We start from the raw sequence: 20,322 nt of genomic DNA on the forward strand, positions 1-20,322 counted from the left end.
AAGGCTAGGATGAAATCAATTTATGAGAGGGAATTGATGGCTATTGTGTTAGGCCGGGTTGACCCGAAATTTTCGGGTCGATTTTTGTGTCGTGTCAAATATTGACACCCCTATGTATGGGGGAGTTACAGGTGATAGCAGTGTCGATACCACTGATACTGGATTGGGAGGCCATTAAGGAGGAGAGTGCATGGGTTGAGCAGTTGGGAAGAATTATGGTTGATTTATTGAATATGGGGAGTAGCCACCCAGGGTATTCTTCAGAAGATGAGAGGCACTTGTACCAAGGGAGTTTTGTGATGCCTAAGACATCAGTTCACATTCCATACCTGCTTCAAGAGTTCCATGGGAGCATGATTGGGGGACATTCAGGGGTGCAGAAAAAATACATGAGACTATCCTCAAAGTTGTATTGGAAGGGGATGCACAAGAATGTGGAGGAGTGGGTAGCCAAATGTGAGATATGTCAGAGGAATAAGTACATGGTCATATCTCCAGGAGGTTACTACTAGGCCGAGTGTGGGAGGAGGTATCCATGGATTTCATAGAAGGATTACCTCGCTCATAAGGGTACAAAGTGATTTTTGTGGTAGTAGACAGACTGAGTAAGTATGCTCTTTTCATTCCCATATGACACCCCTACACAGCGGTAACAGTGGCGTCGACTTTCATCAAGGAGGCGGTCAAACTGCACGGGAAACCAAATTCTATGGTATTCGATCAAGATAAGGTGTTCCTCGGTCACTTTTCGCGGGAGTTATTTAAACTACAGAGGATAGTAATGAAGAGGAGCACCACCAACCACCTGCAGACATATGGGAATGCAAAGGTGATCAATAGGAGCTTGGAGACATACCTACGATGCTGTGTTGGAGACACCTAGGTTGTGGGCCAAGTGGTTGGCATGGGTAGAGTGCTAGTACAACACTTCATATCAATATGCTTCTCATATGAACCCATTCAAAGTGTTGTACATAAGAGATCAACCTCACCTAGTGTATTTTAGGCATAATAGCACCCCAGGTTCTTCAGTGGAGAAATATTTGGAAGAGAGGGGCTGGGTGTTGGAATAATTGAAGAGGCATCTATTGAGGGCTCATCAAATTATGAAGAAACAAGTAGATGGGCATAGGAAGGACATCCAATTTGAGGTAGAGGAAAGGGTGTTCTTAAAACTTCAACAGTACAGGTAGAAGACCGTCACCAATAGGAGGAATGAGAAGCTTGCCCCAAGGTATTTTGGGTCATTTGAGATATTAGAGAGGATCGGAACGGTGGCATATTGGTAGAAATTGTCATCGATAGCAATCATACATCTCGGTTTCCATGTATCACAACTAAGGAGGGCAAAAATTAGGGATCATGCAGCAAGTTCTGAGCTACTAGTGACGTTGACAGAGGACTTGGATGTTGTATTTGAACCCTTAGAATTGATGAGGGTTCTCCAGGGAGATGGGGGAACTAAAGAAGTCCTGGCCAAATGGAAGAGCCTACCGGACTACGATGCCACGTGGGAGCCTTATGAGAGGGTAAAGTATCATTTCCCCTCATTTTACCTTAGGGACAAGGTGATTCTTTGAGAGGGGGGTATTGTTAGACCGGTCCATGCTGGATTGGTCTATCCGGCCCTTGGCAATGGATTGGCCCAAGTGTACAAGAGGCGGACCCTTGGCAATGGGCTGGCCCAGTGTACAAGAGGCAGACCAAGCAAGTCCGCCCTTTTGATTTTGCCGCCCAAGCATGGGTGGGTCCCACTCATGAATCCAATTAGGAAGGGAGGGGGCGGCTAGGGCTAAGGAGTAATTTGGCTTAGGAGGTTTAATTGTATGCTTTAAGTAGGAAGAAAAGATTAGGGTTAGGATTATGCAAATTATTGTGGCTGTTTTCGTCTTGGAGTTTAGTGACTTGGGCTCTTGCGGCGTCTAGGGATTGGGAGAGATAGAGCCTCCTATCAAATTGAGAATCCATTGTATCTTGATATTTTTTGTTCTGTTATCTTTGATTATCGCAATAAAAACTACTTTTTTCTGTTGGAATTGTGGATAGTTCTCATTGTTTTCGTCGTGATCGTTAGGTTTTACTTGAGATCTTCAAGTATTTTCTAACAGGTTTCTAATAGCAAACTCATTCAAATATCACCCATGTAATCACACAACTAATGATTTTATTGAGTTAAGTTGTAAATTTTAGTGAGTAATTATGTCTTTCAAGTCCAACAGTCCTGGCTTAACAGGCTTTCTAGCCATAAAGCACTATAGGTGGGTCAACCCTTCCATGCCTTCTCTTTTCAGCTGTTTCTTATCTGGTGATACAACAAGCCAAGCTTAAATTTCTCATAGATTATGCAATCAATAATGAGTCAGAATAACACATCAAGGATATTTTTGTAAAGAAGAGGCACTCGGCCGGAATCCTTAGAACCTGTTCAGTATTAAATTCCTTTATGAGCCTTTGTTTTTTGTATTCCTGATAACAGGCTATGCTTCAAGATGAATTAAAAAATAATTTTTGACGAGTTCAGAAATTTTTAAAAGCAAGTTGCTATAACTTGAGACAAATGAGAAAAAAAGAAGAGAGATGATATTTCCTTGCATCAAATAGCATATCCATTAAATGATGATAATAAACAAAATTCATGGAAACAAGCCCCTGATCCTAATTTTTTTAATTCTTGTAGATCAAGAGAAATATAGATTTCCCAAGCATCATTAGGCATGAAAAGAATAGAGAACACACACACTGAAAGATCCAAGAGTCTTTAGTGCATATATTTGTAATGTTACACGTTAGATTATTAAGCTTAAGCATAAAAATACAACTTACATAAGCTTAATATTTTTAAGTCCAACATATTATATACTTAGTTGTCATTAATGCCCTGTGCTTCCAATCAACCCATAAATTTCGCTTAAAAAAATTACGAACTCACCGATATAAAAAGTCGCCCGTATCTCCCAAATGCAGCTTCTCCAACATCTGGGTAGCTTAAAATGCCTTCTTTGCTCTCAAAACAGTATTTCAAAAGAAATCCAGTGTAGCAGCAAACAATTGAAAAAAACACTAAGAATGCCAACGCAATCCAACCAGCCTCTCTGATTGTATGCGGAATGGAAATAAGACCAGCACCTACCAGTACATTAATTCCTGTTTGTAAACAAGAAAATTAACCTTAAAACAAAAGAATAGATAAGTGGTTAACAAGATAACTTTTTTGCTAGTTATTTACTCAATAACATGAATAACATAGTGAGCTAAGTTTGAAGCTTCTTGTGTAAAAGCTTAAAGAAGGGTTAGGTGATTTGTTAGGCATTGACTTAACATTTATGCATGAAACAAATGAAGAGGTGGGTACCAAGCATCTTGCGTGAAAACATGAAAATGTGATAGATGATTTTGCTTAAGCTAAGTAACTTTGAATTACATTTTTGTTGATATAAGTTAATATACTGAAGTTTAGTTTGTATGAGAGCATTAAGAAGTATTAAGTTTTTGTGAAGGAGTTGAGGTGAGAGTGAAAAAGGGAGAAGGGGAAGAAAGAAAAGAAAATCATATGAAGTTTATTTCCGAGACTTTGAAGTAATATCTCAACAAAATCATGGTGCGTCCTTTTTAAGAAACGTCTGAAGTGGGTGATTTTCATCTTTTTTTTATTAAACTTTTTACTTTTTTCTAAGTGATTTTCCTCGTCTTTTGAGACTTAGGGCTTCTCTTTGCTTTGTTAAATGAGGATTTACATTGGTTTTAGAAGGTCCTCTTAGTGCTTCAGCTACATTTGGAAAAAGATGACTTGATATAGGTCTTAAAGGAAACAATCACAGACATTTGTAGCTCAAATTGGAGTCTTTTTGCATGATCATATGTCTCTCCAACAAAAAGCAAAGACTCTGCTTGCTTATCATACAAGACGATATGTTAATTAAATCACATATAAATGAGATCAATTTCATCATTTGAGATTTAAGAAATTTAATGCGAATGTGATGTGAAACTAAATGCGGTGACAAGAATTGCACTTAAGGGATTAATAAAAGTTATGAACTTTCCATGCTATCAATAAAGTTGTGGGCTCCGAAAATTCGGCCCCGGCCTCCCCGCCGCACTTTTTCTTTTTATTCGGCGAGGGAGTTTTAACGAAATAAGTTACGGGGTAAATTTTGGAAGGCATATGGGTTTGCAGATAAGACACTACCCAGAGATTTCGCCCACATTTAGTGAGGACTTTATGATCTGAGTTCTGGTTTTCTATAGGCGCAAGCCCCTATAGTTAATTACCCCTCCCGATCACGAGAGAGAACTTTCGATTAAGGCTAGTCGTCAATCAGATACGAAGAAATACGTGTTATCTGGCATATAATAGCAGCTTAGGTTTGGAAATTTGGAGATTTGGGAGATTTGATATTTAAAATTCAAAATTGCACCATCTTACACTTAAAGTAGATGGTGGGGAAATGGATGATAGACCCGATCAAGATCTCATGGTTCCGTCGTCCCGGGCCATCGTGGTCCCTGGTCTACTTAGTCGGAGGAGGTAGTCAACCCAACCTGACAGAAGGATCCTTGTCGGCAGCCATGGGTTGCTTCGTCCAAGGGGACCTTGTAGACCGGGGTTGAATGTTTGTCTAAGGGGACAAATTTGAATCCACCTTAGCTAACAGAGGGCTTTGTGCCCTATCGATCATATCCTATTGATTCATATCTCAAGGATTTAACGTCATTAAGGAGCGTATTGGCTCTGGCCATAACCGCTATCTGTGGTGCCATTTGGCGGCAAAACCACTCGGTTAAGAGGGCTCCGGGTCATAACTGTTTACCTGCAATGCCATTTGGCGGCGAAACTGCCGGTTAGAGGACACATACCACGTCCTTACTGGCAAGAGATTATTTGAGAATGGATCCTAGTGATATTTTCGACTAGGCATTTGGCTCTTTGTGAGCTAGAGCTTATTTGAATTTGTCCACCCCGGCAGACTGTTGCGGAGGGTGGATGGGCTTTGCTTTAAGTGATTAATAGTTGGATTTCATATTTTAAATATTTTGGGATTTTGAGATTTTTTGATTTTTTGATATTTGGGATTTTTGTGGGTATTTGGGTGGAATTTGAAAGTGTTTGGAATGGACCCCTCCGGTTGAGATCTTCAATCAACGCGGCCATCATCGGGGTGTTCGGGGTCATTTTCATTTAAAGCTTGAACCTTGTCGACTTTGTCTGGCTGTGGACAGAGGATCGGGTTTCGTAGGCTTTATGCCTTTGAGAGTGAATTCTCTTAATTTTAGGCTTTGAAGGCCTAATATGAATGTATTAAAACAAATATTATGGTCGTCACGGCCACATATTTGTTTGTGGGTTCGAACCTTGTCGACTCCTATTGGTCTATATAGAACGATCGGGTTCGAACTTGAATTCACTCATTGACCCGCGCAGCATCCCTAGACGTCACGTGTATACCAATAACATGCTCGTCGGGGCCCATGCGGGTGTTTGGGGGCATTTTATAATTGAACATTGTCAACTCCTTTTATCTACTTAGAAGGGTCGGGTTCAAATTTAATAACCCGCGCGGCATCCCTAGACGTCACGTGTGTACCAATAACACGCTTGACGGGGCCCTTGCGGGTTTAGATTGTATTTACCCCTTTTAGTGTACCTATGTGTATACAAATTACAGTGCACGTGCAGGGGTATTTTGAAAGTACTTGTAGACGCCTACTGCCCGCTTGCATAGAAGTTGTAGATCTGGTGGCGTTTTGTAGCAACTTTTGAATGGAATTGTTTGCTGCTTTGCACAGGTAGACTGTTGTGCACTACTTGTATGATTTATACAGGTAGATTGTAGTGCACTAACTAATCTCCTGTTTTGGTTGTAGAAGCTCGTTGGAACTTGTATTCTTTATGCATTCTGCTGTGATTTTTGGTCTTTACAATACAGCTGCTACTGCTGGAGGTAGATGTATTCATCCTTAGACTGAAGTTGACTACAGAATACTGCATTTACTGTAGTCTTTATGCATCTACCCCTGGATGGATGTTGTACATACATTTGTATTCATAAAGGATTTATATATATTGCAAATCTTCTATCATTGTTTGCATGCAGATCAATGTGCTTGTTGTATATCAACCTTGTATCGTAGAAGACTGAGGCATTCATATGTATTTTGATAAGTATTGACTGTAGGATCCCTCTGTACCCACTTCCCCTTGCTACATAGCTTGTAGATGCCTTCATTTGTCATAAATTCCTCTATGTTTTACTTTTGGTCCTTCGTATTCATAGCAACTCATTAGTTGTTATCTTCCCAATGGACTATATCAAGCATGATTCCCAATGGACTACATTAAGCATTGGTTGGAAAGAAGTTATACCCTTAACATTCCTCTCTCTTTGCTTGTAGACCTACTGCATTGCATATGATGGTTAGCAAATCATCACATTTATAATGTCTCTTATTGAAGAATTACCATATCCATGTGTATGCCAATCTTTATTATTCATAAATGATTCATCATCTATGAGACACCACTAGAATCGTTATTTGTAGGTAGAATTAGCATATTCACTTTGTATATTAACATTGACTTGCTGAATGGATCGAACTCAACAATAATCTCCCAATGCATTTTTATTGACAACTTGTAACATTCGCTTGTGTGTGTTATGATGAGCGACACAAATCCTTTACGAAACCATTATGATGAACATTTGCCATTTGGTTACACTTTCATTCCTTGTGGATTTCCACTAGTTTGTTTGCATACATATGTTGATTATGAAAGTGCCGCCGTATTCATCATACACTTCATGCAAAATCCTTCTAGTAGCCTTGATTGTATGATCACTTTCTCTCATTTGCAAGTCAACTTGGTTGGACACTTTGAATCATCTAAATTTCATTGTTCATCATTCATATACATTGAGACTTGCTTAACAAGAGTCCCCTACTTACATATTCACATTTGATTTCAATATCATCATTCAAAGATTATCCAAATTCAAGGAATGGTTCTTTATGCATGCTCAATTCAAGTCCAAGTTTGAATCAAGTTCTCATTCCTTACAACATCACTTGATTAAGCTTTGATTTTAAATCTTCTGTTCAAGTTTGTACTTAATATGTTAATGTCCAAATCCTTGTCCTTTGAGTTCAACCAAGTCCAAGCCTTGTTCACAAGTCATCTGTTTGAATTCAAGTATCAAACTCAAGTTCAATTGAGTTTAGGTTCATTTGAATTTGATCTCTTTGTTCTATTGTTCAAGTCCAAATCAAAGTCCCCTGTGGTCCTTGTAGAGTTCAAGTTTGTTGCATCATTTTCAAGTCCAAACTTCTTGTCGTTCAATTCGAGTTCAAAAAGGAGCTTGAGTCAAGTTCAGTTCAAGCTTCATTGTCTTTCAAGTTCAAGCTTATAAATCCAAGCTTACAAGTTCTCATCATTTGATTCAACTTTGAGTTCATTTGTTTTAAGTTTGGTTTTAATTCATTGCATATTTAGGCTCAAATTCAATGTCAAAGTCCTCCAAATGTTCAATCAGGTCCAAGTGTAGTATTGCGTTCACCCGAAATTTCGGCAGCCTTCCGGCGTCTCCCCCGTTTAGGGGGAAAACTACGAAAAACTGGGCCTTTCCCACCACGCTAAAAGGCGTGCTTAGGTGGTTTGCCGGTCCGACACGAACGTCGAGGAAGGAGAGTGGGGGATTATTGCTTTTATTTAATGCTTATAATTAAATAATCATAATTATTTTTAATTATAATTAATTAAAATCATTAATTATATCTTATTTAAAATTAATTAAAATAATTAGTTATAATTACTTTAATTATAACTAATGAATATTAATTAATTTTAATAAATTATAATTAATAATAATTAATTATTATAGATTATAATTAATTAAAATATATTCTGATTAAAATTAATTATAATTAATAGAATTAATTATAATTAATTTAATTAAAATTAAATGTAATTAATCATAATAAGTTAATTTTAATTAAAAATAATTATTATAATTGTATAATTTCTCTCCCTCTCACTCTCGGTTAGGCTATTTCACGGGATTTGGTCGAAGGAGCGAACGAGCTCCCAAGTGTTGCTTCCGATCAAAATGAGTGACTTCGATCCGAACAGGAAGGGAGAGTCGTTAAATGAGCGAAGTCAAGCGGCGACCAAGGAGACGGAGAGGAGCTCTAGTTCGGTCGGATAGAGAAGCCGAAGGAGGTGACTTAGGGCTGTCGTGGATTTGAGGTGGAGGTTCGGCTTGATCGGGGCTTCGATCGTCGGACAGAGAGGGTGGAGGCCGACTTCAGGTAAGGACCTCAACTCCTCTCTCTCCCTCTCTCTCTCTCTCTCTCTGCTAAAGAGATCGGAAGGGTGTCGGGATCGCAGACAGAGAGGCAGGGAAAGGGATTCCGTCATGGCTTGAAGCTCGCATGTGTGAAGTTGTCGTGGGGAGGAGCTCGGCTTCTATTTAACGACGCATGTGGTCGTTTGATCGAGGCACCGTCGCAGGAAATACGGGAAGAGACGCGAACGTCGGCTGGATATGCAGGATTTGATCGTAGATCAGAGCAGCTCGCAGAATTTCATGCAGGATTTCGGGGATCCTTCGACAATCTGAGGCGTGCGAAATTTCTGGGATTCGATGACGCATAGGTATCTCTGCTCTCCTCTTTTGCTCTTTATACAGGGGTTAACAAAAGTCTAGTTTACTCAAGTAGAAGTTCAAGAAGATGTCATGAAGGATTAAGCCATAGTAATTGATTACACTTGGAGATTACAAGAACTTGCAGAAGAATAACCAAAGATTTAAATAATACAAATAACCAATTATAACAAAGCCTTACGTTTAAAATATAGATCCTTCACCTCGAGATCCTTTAATCACTCTTGAAGGTGGAGGTTAGCGGAAGAGGATCGTAAGCACACTTAGAGATACCACTATTACACAAGTGATGCCGAGAGGACTCGTAGCCGGGGAAGAAGCGGGAGTTGGAGAAACGAGTGGATGGCCGTTGATGGTCCACTCGTAGTCCAAGAATTGATCGTCAAGGATGTCCACGAGATGGGGAAGGATTCGGTTCAAGTAATCTTCAACGGTGTCATCAAAACCAAACCCGAAGTCGAAGAATGGTGATCGAACGATGTGGATGCCTCCGTGGGCATCGAGTATGAATCCGTGATCAACTTCGGGATCCGTCATGCATCCTTGCCAAGGGTTGAAGGAGCACCCAAAAGGAAGAAGAGGAAGAGAGGATGACGGCTTGGAGTGGGAGGGAGTTGGCTAGGGCTTTGAGAGAAATTAGGTTAGGTTGGGGTGGATGTGGTATGGGCTAAATCTGAAATTATTCTCATATTTAGATTAACTTGGGAGGGAAGCAATTTGAAATTTGATTTCAAATTAATTGCGATTAATGCCTTGATGGAGAATTAATGTGAGGGAGCCAAGGAAGGGGAGACCAGCGGTATAGAGAGAGAGGGAAATGAGGTTTAGACCAAAAACTGATATTAATTTCAGTTTTAAGGAGTTAGGAGGGAAAATATTTGAAATCAAACTTGGATTCCAAATAAGGGTGAGGGTTAATGTGCATTCAATGGGGAGAACCCATCAAGGGCCGGCGGCATCAAGGAGGAGGAAGGGGATTGGGGAGAAAGAGAGGGGGTTTCCAAATAAGTGGTGATGACTAGGAAAGAAAATTTATTAAATCCAATTTGACTTAATTTAAAATTGGATTCAACATAAAAACTTTCCTAATTTGAATCTCCTAATTTGGAAAGAATTTGAAATTTGAAATTCGAATTTCAAATATGATGGCTAGGGGAGAAGGGTGGTGGGCGGATGGTGTGAGGCCGGTGGCAAGGTGGTCGGCCAGTGGTGGGAAGGCAGCCGGCGACTTGGGCTCCAAGGGGCGGCGGCAAGCAGGGTGGGGTCGGGTTCTTCAAGCCAAGGAGTTTAGGTTGTCTTCTCTTGAGGTGGAGGAGGAAGAGATCGGCGGAGAAGAAAAGAAAACTAAGGATCACAAATCTCAATACTTCATCCACTAGAATTCACAAAGAGATCCACAATACTATCTCCTCAAGAACTCACAAAAAGATCTTGGGAAATTTCATGAACTCACAAAGAGATCAACAAGAGAAAGAAATTTTTATTCATCAATAATCATCCCCTAATACAATGCATGAGGCCTCTTATAAATAGGCCAAAATGAAACAAAGACTAAAAGACATAAATGCCCTCGGGGGCTACAATATCAAATGACCATCCATAATAAAATAAACTACTACATAAAATGACTCAAAATATAAACTCCTGATCGTGGCCGTCGATCTCCGGTGTCTCCGATGGTACACATGTCGAAATCACTAATGATGTCCTCATCAGAATGTTAATGACCAAGAACGGGCTTTGGTGTTATTGTTCTCTTAACTCCTTACAAGGAACTTTCAGCCACCAAGCTATATGGACATAATACAATAAGCTTGACAAATATTAAGAATTTGCTTTTTTCTAAGGACGTGACTGCTAAACTTACGGGAGATGATGAACCACCTAGTAGTCTATTATAATTTAGAGAGAGATCCTATGAATATTGGTCCAGTTTTAATCATGAAAAGAGGAAGTCTCATAGTATATTCAAGAATATTAATTTATTTTACCATAAATATAAATTGTCATGCTTTGAAACAAAAAGAACAGTGTTCAAATGACAACATAGGGAGAAATTAGCTGATGGAAGTGTAGTTGCAAATTATTTTGGTGCTAATACAAGTGAAGCCCTTTGGTGATTGATGGAGACAAGTGCAAATAATATATGAGTATTACTTCAAATTATTTAATTCATATGTTCTATTGGAGATGTTGTCCACATAGGAGCCAATGTTTTGGCAAATGTGAGTAAAAGAGAAAAGAGATGTGTGTAAAGCCAAAGGTTAAAATGCTCTTAAGTAAAGCGCATGATGGTGCAACTGTTTTATTGGCTGAAGTGAGGTATGTACCAAATTTGAGAAAGAATCTAATATCCTCAAGTTCCCTCGATGTTATAGCGTATAGGTCCTCTGATGAATCTAATGCTATTAAGGTCTATGTGTGATGAGGACATCAGTCGTCGTTTCCAGCATGTTTATCACAGGAGATATCGCAAACCGACGGCCAAGATCGGAAGCATCTATTATTGACTTTTTTGTTATTGTATTAGTTTTATTTTATTATTTTGTTTCAGTGGACCTTTGTACCCCTATGAGGGAGTTTAATGCTTTGTAGCCCAATGGGTGTATGCATCTTTGTTTATTTTCATTAGCAAGGCCTATATATAGTGGTCAAAGTCTTTGTATCAATTTTTAATGAATGTTTGAATGAAATTCAGATTTGTTTCCTTCTTCTTGTGTGTGCACTTGAGAGAGGAAGAGCCTAGGAGAGGCTCAAACGAAGTACCCAACAGCCCCTGCAAGTGAGCTCTTGGTTTTCCCACATCTTTTCTTCTTCTCTCCCATTTTCCACCTCCCTAGCTTCCTCTTCTTCCTCCCTACCCAACAGCCACCATCACCTCCCCTCCTTGCATCAACCCCACCTCTAAACCCATCTCCACCACCGGCCCAAGACCTATTTCCCTCCACCCGAGCCAATTTCCCCCTCCCCTATGCCGCCGGACCACTCCACAATTCCCATCATTATGATGATTTCCCTCATCATAGTTGCTTTCCTAAATTAAGCCAAGCCAAGAAGGAAAGAATTGTAATTATTTGAAATACAAATTTTGAATTTCAAATACTTTCCTTTTTTTGAAATTATAAATTAGGAAAGTGATTAAATCTAGACCTAATTGGATATAATAATTCCTTTCCAAAATTACATAGCTTGTTTTGGAAGCTATTAATTCCCTCCACAAAACCCCCCTCCCTCTAGTAATGTCACCGGCCCATGATGGGGCTCCACCTTGGATTTCCCTTTTAAATCCCAACCTTATTTGAATTTGAAAACAAATTTCAAATCAAATTCCCTCCCAATTTACTTGAATCTGAAGCTAAATTCAGATTTAATAATCATCCCTCCACCTAACCCTAAAACCAAAATCACACAACCCAAATCCTCACCCTTCTCTCCTTGGCCGACCCCCTCTTCCTCCTACCTTTCTCTTGGAAGCTCCAATCCACATGAATTCTATAGCAAGGAAGAGAAGATTTCGTTGAGGACTACATATATCACATCCTTCTTCACCTAGCGGAGGTGATCGACGAGCAACAATTGTTAGTGCAGAGGCAACTCGTGGGACATTCAACCTTACCTCCTTCTCTTCCCCTTTGATCAATACCATCGACGTCACCATCCTCTTAAGTGGCATCGTCTAGTTCGCTCAAGACTTCTCTCCATTAAATAATTCCCATAGAGCGTTAGTGAGGTACAAGGGAACTTGAGGTGAAAACTCTTGACATTAACCTATGGATTGTTATTACAAGTGCATTAGACTTTACTATGATTTGTCAATTTTGCTTTGAATTGGCTTGTCCTTCTAAATAGCAACCGAATGATAAAACAATTCGTCAAAGATAACTCTTTAATCTTTTTTTTGTAATCCATTATTCGTGAAGTAGCAAGCTTACAAAACTTTTATTATTTTTTTAAAATCCTGGTTGTTTCACATCAATGTGTTTTAAAGTGCAACATTGAGTGTTGATGCATTGAGTTTAACAAATTTAGTAAAGCATCACAATTTGGAGAACGGGCAGCAAGTAAGCTTCTAGGCTGCAAGACATATTCCAAAACAAATAGGGAACAAGTTGAGGGGAGTATTAGAAATAATTAGGAGGATCAATCTTGTGTTGTACAATCTATCTTACTGTTGATAATTACAACATTCAAGCAAGGACAGAACAACATCACGGGTATGAAAATTCAATGGCATGTGCCCAATCAAGTTCAATGGTACCACTTCATAGTGCAATATTTGTCGTAAAAAGGTCTCGCGCAATTATTCAACTCAAACAATATTTAAGCTAAATGAGATTACAAGGTGATGGGCCCTTTGAAGCTTTAAGAACTTAGCCTTGGATTGGAGATGAATCATAAAAGAGATATAATTTTTTTCACAATATTGAGTCAAGGGATAGATTTGCTTGTTACGAACTCATGCACATGCATGAATCACATAGTGATGTAGACTTAAACTTCCTACATGAAAGCTTAAAAATGAGTTAGATGATTTGTTAAGTATTAATTCAATATCTATACAAGAATCACTTGATGAGATAGGTATCAAGCTTCTCATGTGAAAGCATGAAAAATATGTGAAGTGTTTTTGCATGAGTTAGGTAGCTTTGCATTTGATTAGTGCTTATCTAAATTAATGCGTGAAAGCTTAATTTGTATATAAGTATAAGGCAAACTTGAGTTTTTGGTGAAAGAGTTGAGAAGAAACTGAAAAGAGAGAGAAGAGAAGCGAGAAAGATTCATAAGTTCACTTCCTGTAATTCAAAGTATCATCTCAAGAAAATGAGTGTCCTTCATAGGAACTTTTGAAGGGGAAAATTTTCATGTTGTTTAATCATCTTTTTTTTTTCTTTCTTTCTCTTAAATTGGTCTCTCTCATTTATCATAGGATACGTGCGGTTTTTTTTTTTTTTTTTTTTTTTTTTGGGAGCTAGGGTGAAGTCGGATTTTAAGAAAGGCTGGCAAGTATCCCTTTATTAGACATAATCATTGTGGCTTCTTTGTTAATGGATCAGATCCTCTCTATCCACCCATAGATGTTAGCTTATTTGAGTAAAACCACATAAAATTTGGGTCTTTCCTTTTTGTGTTCAATCTCTTCTGCATTTATTTTATGTTTCATCGCACTTGCCCATAAGTTGAAGCTTATGTAGCATAAAATTAGGTTTATCATTTTCCTAAAACTTAATCCATCTGATGCAATAATATGATGAATTGAGAAGCCTTAATAATCCAATACAGCATAAAATGAAATTAAAAGAAACATCAAAGCTAAAAATAACTTTACCATTAAAAACAGTCTGGGTGAAACTGCAACCATGAGAAGCAAGTTTTCCATGAATTTGTACATGACAAGAAATTGCTTTGTCTCCAGTTAAACTGATCATTTTCTTGAAGTTCTTGTCCAAACCATCTTTCTCTATAATACTTCCCGAAAGGAGAGGTTGCTTCAAGTTTAGATCATGTCCACTTTGTGAGCCAAGGTCAAGGCTTGAATATCTACTTGAAGTACCTCTAAGCCACCCAAAGCTTGGGAATGCAGAAGTTGTGCTTGAGTCAATGCTTTGTTTGGAAATAACATAACAGTGTATTAGAAAAAATTCAATTTGGATAATTATGCATTCAGAATGCAAACATAAATACATTATTACAAATAAAAAAATTAATAATTCTCATAATTCATTCTCTTATCATATAAATCAACTAGATCGACTTTCTGACATAAATAGACCATACTTATCATCATAATTATCTATATTGTGTCGTTGTTCCAACTATTTAGAGTTGGATTAATACTACTTTTTCACCATTATAGTATTCCAGTAGAACTCCTCTTATGCAATCCGATTAGCCATGCTACTTTTTTCCCATCCATTGTTTTGTCTAATACTTGTACATTATTTTGGCATCTTTTTTTCTAATTGGACCATATTCTAACCTTATTGTACTTTTGCATGCTCACATCAACAATGCCAATTTCTCACCAACAAATCTTTAATGGGTTTTACTCTCACGTCCCTTTATTATAAACATTTATTAACATATTCTTCCAAATTTTGCCTAAAATTCTAACATTCTCATTTCTATCATATTCAACTTGATAATTAGTATTTTTTAATCACCAAAAAGTCAGGCCGATAAAGCATAATGTGCTCTAAATATTTTCTCCAGTCTCACTGATATTCTCTTAACGCATAGTATCACCTCAAATACTTTGAATTTTTTATCACTCAGTTTCAAAATAAGAAGATATATTATCATCTATATCCTTCATTGTCTTTAAGATAAATCCAAGCTATTTTAATTGATTAAGAAATAATAACTACATTATCTTTTGGTCATATTTGCTAATAATTTTCATTCACACCCATTAAAATTATATATCATACTTGCTTTGTGTTCTACGAATCCTAAGCCCTTATCTTCTATAATTTTTACTTGTTCAAATTTCTAGCATATTTCATCACACCTATAGGAACAAAGTTGCCAACAAATGACAAAATTAAGTTATCTCATTTTGAATATATTTAGTCAGATCTCAACATTCGAGTCTAAAAAATACTATCTTAAGGTTGATCTTTCATGTAATCAAACAATCATTAGAAAGTCGTTCACAATATTTTTTTATTTTAATTTTGATATATCATTAAAAAATTTATCTTGATCAAACATGAATCACGAGGCAAAATTTGAATTAGAAACTTCCGAAATTAAATATGGGACCATCCGAACTCTAATTTCAGTAAACTTATAGTCAAACTGAACGTCTCGAAAAGACAAACCCAACGACACCAAATTTGACCCAATATGAGCCCAAGTGGGTTCAAATTGAAGACCGTAAGCGCATTTGGAAGGTTTAAATCATAAATTGGATGGCCACATGATTTCCAAATGCGACATGCTTATAGTCAAATCAAGTGGCTCGACGAGGCGAATCCAACAAGCCCAAGATCGCCAAATTTTGATATCATTAACACACTCAAATACTCGATAAACAGTCCACGATTAAGGAAATTGATATTGGTCGTCCATTCAAAACACTCTCAACATGCTCTTGATCTTCTCCCTATTTACTGGTCATGCCACTCCCTGAAAATTATAAATATATCTCTCATTCTACACTAAAAGGGGAGCAAGGAAGAGAAATCAGATCTCTCTTGCCACCAGATTCCTCGACCACCTCCCGGCCACCGACCACGCCAAACTTTCACCATACTTCCTTCCGGCCACCAACTGTCGTCGGACTTCCACCGGACCACCAACTGTCGTCGGACTTCCACCCAGCCACCAACTGACGCCAGATTTACGCCTGACCACCAACCCTCACTGGACTTCCATCCGATCCCTATTCGTCGTTACATTTCAACCCAATGGTTGGCTATTGTAATTTGATCATCCTTAAGTTCAAGAACGAATCAATCATATGTAATATATTCAAACACTAGTGGATTCATTTCAACTGGGCGTGGCCTCGTGGTTTTTTCCTTCAGGGTTTTCCGCGTAAAAATTTCGGCGTTTCTATTCTCTCTGTTTGTTGGAAATAAGTAAAGGAGGTGGGGACTTTGAGAATTTCGGCCAAGAGAGAGGGATGAGTGGTTTGAATTATTTCCATGAGAGCTGCTTAAATTTTGGAAATATTTCCAAAGGAATCCAAGAGGGGGCCGGCGGCATAGTGAGGGATTTGGAGAATTAAAAAAGTGTATTAAGACTTGCTGGAATATGATCCACCAATTAAAGGAATTGGAATTAAATCCAATCTAATTTAAATTCAATTTGGATATGATTTTAAAAACTTTCCTAAAATAGGATTCTATTTTAGGAAATGTTTCAAATTTCAAATTTGAATTCAATGATTGAAATCGAGAATCTTTCCCAAGAGAGGCTAAGAAAAAAAGCAAGGTAATTATGTGGAAATTAGGAAAATGGAGGCAAGGGGAAGAGGGTGAAACGACGGCTAGGCTAGGGTTTGGAGGAGGTGGATGGGTCGGGTGGTCACCCAATCAAGGGAACCGTCTTGGGTGGCTGGCAGCTAGGTGGAGTGGGGAAGAGGAAGGTGGTGGGGTTTGAGATGTGGCCGGCGATGGAAGATTGGAGAAGTAAGGAGGGAGGTTAGAAAGAAAGAACCGACAAAACAAGTCACGAACCCGGACTCTTCCAAGGTTGGTGGGTGATCCGCTTCCCTCTCCAAAGGGGTTTCTCTCCCAAACACTATGAAGCTCTCACAAGAACTTACAATGCAGAAAATTTTATCATTCATTCATTAACCATCAAAAGAGAACATAAGGTCTATATATAGCCTCATACAATAGACTCAAAAATAAAAGACGACGTCGCCCTTTGGGCTTACACTTGATCACTCTTAAGGGATAAAAGGGAAAAATAACTAAAGAAAATACAAACATAAATAAATAAAATACAAATACATATGACAATTTAAAAATACATCGGCATGATCATGGTGGTAGATCGGCCGCCACGCCTCTGATAAAACTTTTTAAGTTCCGATGTCCCCATCATCAATCCACCATCCATTGCTCTCCTCAGCACACTTTGGCATCACCGCTTGGGCCATCCATCCTCTTCCTTACAAGCGGATTTACCTACTATTTTTAGATCTTTTCTTTCACATTTTATTGTAAAGCTTGTGCTCTTTCAAAGATCACAAACTTCATTTTTCTCATTCTTCAAATTGTAACAAAGAACATTTAGCTTTGATACATACTGATGTATGGGGTCCTCCAATTTTGTCAAACCAATGTTTTAAATATTATATACTGTTTATGGATGATTACTCGCATTATTGTTGGGTTTATCCTATGATACTTAAATCTGAGGCATGCTTCAAATTTTTATTGTTTAAAGCTTATGTTGAAAAATAGTTTAACAAACAAATTAAAATCCTCATATCCGATAATGGTGGTGAGTTTACTAACTGCACCTTCCAAACCACTTTACAAAATGTTGGCATCCTTCATCAATTAACATGTCCCTACACCCCATAACAAAATGGGATTGCTGAAAGGAAGCATCATCATATCATCTAAACCTTACGCATTCTCATGTTAGATGTCAACATTCCTCTACATTTTTGGCCTGATACGCTCCTCGCCACTATTTACCTCATAAATCATCTACCCATTTCCCCAACTCCGAAAATATCTCCTTACCAACGTCTCTATAACACAACCAGATTACACATTCTTAAAAAACATTTGGTTGCTTATGTTACCCTTGGTTACCCACAATTCCCAAACACAAATTTGATCCAAAATCTACGCCGTGTGTTTTTCTTGGATATGCTTCGAATGCTAAAGGTTACAAGTGCTACAATATCTCAACAAATAAAATTTACATCTCCCGACATATAAAGTTTTTTGAAAATATTTTCCCATTCTACTCTTCAACACAACCGTCTCCGTCTTCATTCTTCCCTATATATCTTCCCCCATTAACACTTGTTCCCCTTCATAAACAAAATTTTTCTTCCCCAAGTCCCACTCTAGAATTTTCAACTCCTCACAATGATCAGCCAGCTCCACTTACAATCCCCTCACCTTTGGCCAGTATACCACAATTATCAACTGATTGAGCCCTCCACAACCCAAACCATCACAAACTGCACCTGCATCTCATTCTACCACTCCGCCTCCAACTCATCACATGCTCACAAGGTCCAAAACAGATCATCTTAAACCCAAACATATTATTAGCACGTCTCATTCGCTTCAACCTGCTGATCCCACTTGTTACTCAAGCTTCCAAGCTTCAAGTTTGGCGTCAAGCTATGTCAACAGAATTTGATGCTTTGCAAGCTCAAAGAACTTGGATTCTAGTTCCACCCTCACCAACCCAAAATATTATTGGTTGCAAGTGGATTTATAAAACCAAATATAATGCAAACATCTCTATTGCTCGACACAAAGCACGTTTGGTTGCACAAGGATTTATTCTGGAATATGGCTTGGATTACTTAGAAACGTTCAGTTCTGTAGCAAAATTATCTACTATTCGCATTTTACTTACAATTGTTGTCACTCATAAGTGGACCGCTCTACAACTTGATGTTTTTAATGTCTTTTTACATGGAGATCTCAATGACACAGTTTACATGACTCAACCAATTGGCTTAGTGGATCCTTTACATCCGGATCCCGTTTGTCTTCTCAAAAAGTCCATTAATGATTTGAAACAATCTCCTAGACAACGGTTTGAGAAATTCTCCACACATCTAATCAAGTTTGGCTTCCAACCGAGTACAGCAGATCCCTCTTTGCTCTTGTATGAACATGGTTCTAAACATTTATACATTTTGATTTATGTGGACAATATCCTCTTAACTGGCAATGACGAGCAGCTCATTCACCAGCTCTTAAGTGATCTGCGCACTCATTTCAAATTAAAGAACTTAGGCAACGTAGCATTGGGAATGAAAAAATAATGAGAAATTTTTGAAAATTTTTATTTGTGCCCTCTCTAGAAAATTTTATGGCTCTGCCTCCAGCATCCCCGAAGAGGAAACTGGAGGAAAAAGTACCTGTAGCTTTGGGGCCACTGGTTAGATGACAAACGTTCCCCACAATGTTCCGCTTCGCTTCCGCTGTCACTTCCATTGCTCTCCACACAGTCATCACCATCCTCGCAGCAAATACCGTCCTCCACGAACAGTTCGACGTCCTTCTCAGCCATCACCAGTACAACACTCTAGTTGGCAGAGAGAAAAAACGTGAGCGAGGAGGAGATTTAATGAGACCAGCACCATGCACCGGAGAAGTGAAAAGTCCCTGCCGGCGCTTCGACGCCTTTCCATGGCCACTTATATGGAAGTTCCGGCACGTTAGGGGTTGCCTTTTTTGGTTAAGGTGATTGTGGCGGGGATAACGGATGACCGGCTGTCTGCACAAGTCGGGAATAAGAACAATGGCGGGGAACATATTAATAGGAAGAACATGGCCATAGCTTCACGCCTCCTGCTCGAGAAATTATTACGCGCGGAGTTCCGACGTAGAGCTTCGTCATCCCCGCGCGGAAAAACATTTTTTTGTAAAATACAAAATTTTAAATAATCACAGAAAATGCTGCTTTTTACAACTGATGAGAGAGAGCATCTCTAATGGAACCTCAAATAATTATTTGTCCTTCTTTCATCGATGGTAATTTTGTCGCTATTTCATGCTAAATTTTTATGTGCTAACGGGATTTGCCCATAAAATGGAAAAAGACAGTTACGAGACGACGAAGCCTGCGAAATGGTGTTCGATTGAAGCAGAATTACTGTATTTTAAAGTTTTGTTATATTTTGCAGTAGAAAATGGGATTTTCGGTGCCCTAAGCAAATTTAAAAATTATTTTAAGCGTATAAATCTATTTTAAAAATTAAAATTAGGTAAAGTTATTCGTTTAATGGTTGATTTAGACCTAGTCAATTAGTCGTGGCAGGAAACACTTGGCACACTTATCTGGCAAAGGGAAGTAGCCTGTTAAACGGACGACTTAGCACTTGCTTAAATTCCTGCCCGACCCTTTCAGGATATCTCTCTCACTCGCCTACCTTCGCTGCGATGTGCTTGACTTTGTCGAAGTCATATTTTTTGGCTGCTTAAAACGAAATGAAGTAGATCTAGGG

General features: G+C 38.5%; 1 protein-coding gene across 1 annotated transcript; it reads right to left on the reverse strand.

The window, feature by feature from the left end:
• Positions 1 to 2,917: 2,917 nt before the first annotated feature.
• LOC110105087 (amino acid transporter AVT1A) lies at positions 2,918 to 19,726 on the reverse strand. The gene is made up of 3 exons (XM_020834453.2): positions 19,234 to 19,726; positions 13,987 to 14,261; positions 2,918 to 3,144 (listed from the first exon to the last, which is right to left on the reverse strand). Exons 1-3 carry the CDS (start codon positions 19,383 to 19,385, stop codon positions 2,918 to 2,920), a joined length of 654 nt encoding a protein of 217 aa, XP_020690112.1. The 5' UTR covers positions 19,386 to 19,726.
• Between the last annotated feature and the right edge of the window lie 596 nt (positions 19,727 to 20,322).

This window comes from Dendrobium catenatum, unplaced genomic scaffold, assembly GCF_001605985.2.
Source record: "Dendrobium catenatum unplaced genomic scaffold, ASM160598v2 fragScaff_scaffold_1024, whole genome shotgun sequence".
Taxonomy (NCBI): domain Eukaryota; kingdom Viridiplantae; phylum Streptophyta; class Magnoliopsida; order Asparagales; family Orchidaceae; genus Dendrobium; species Dendrobium catenatum.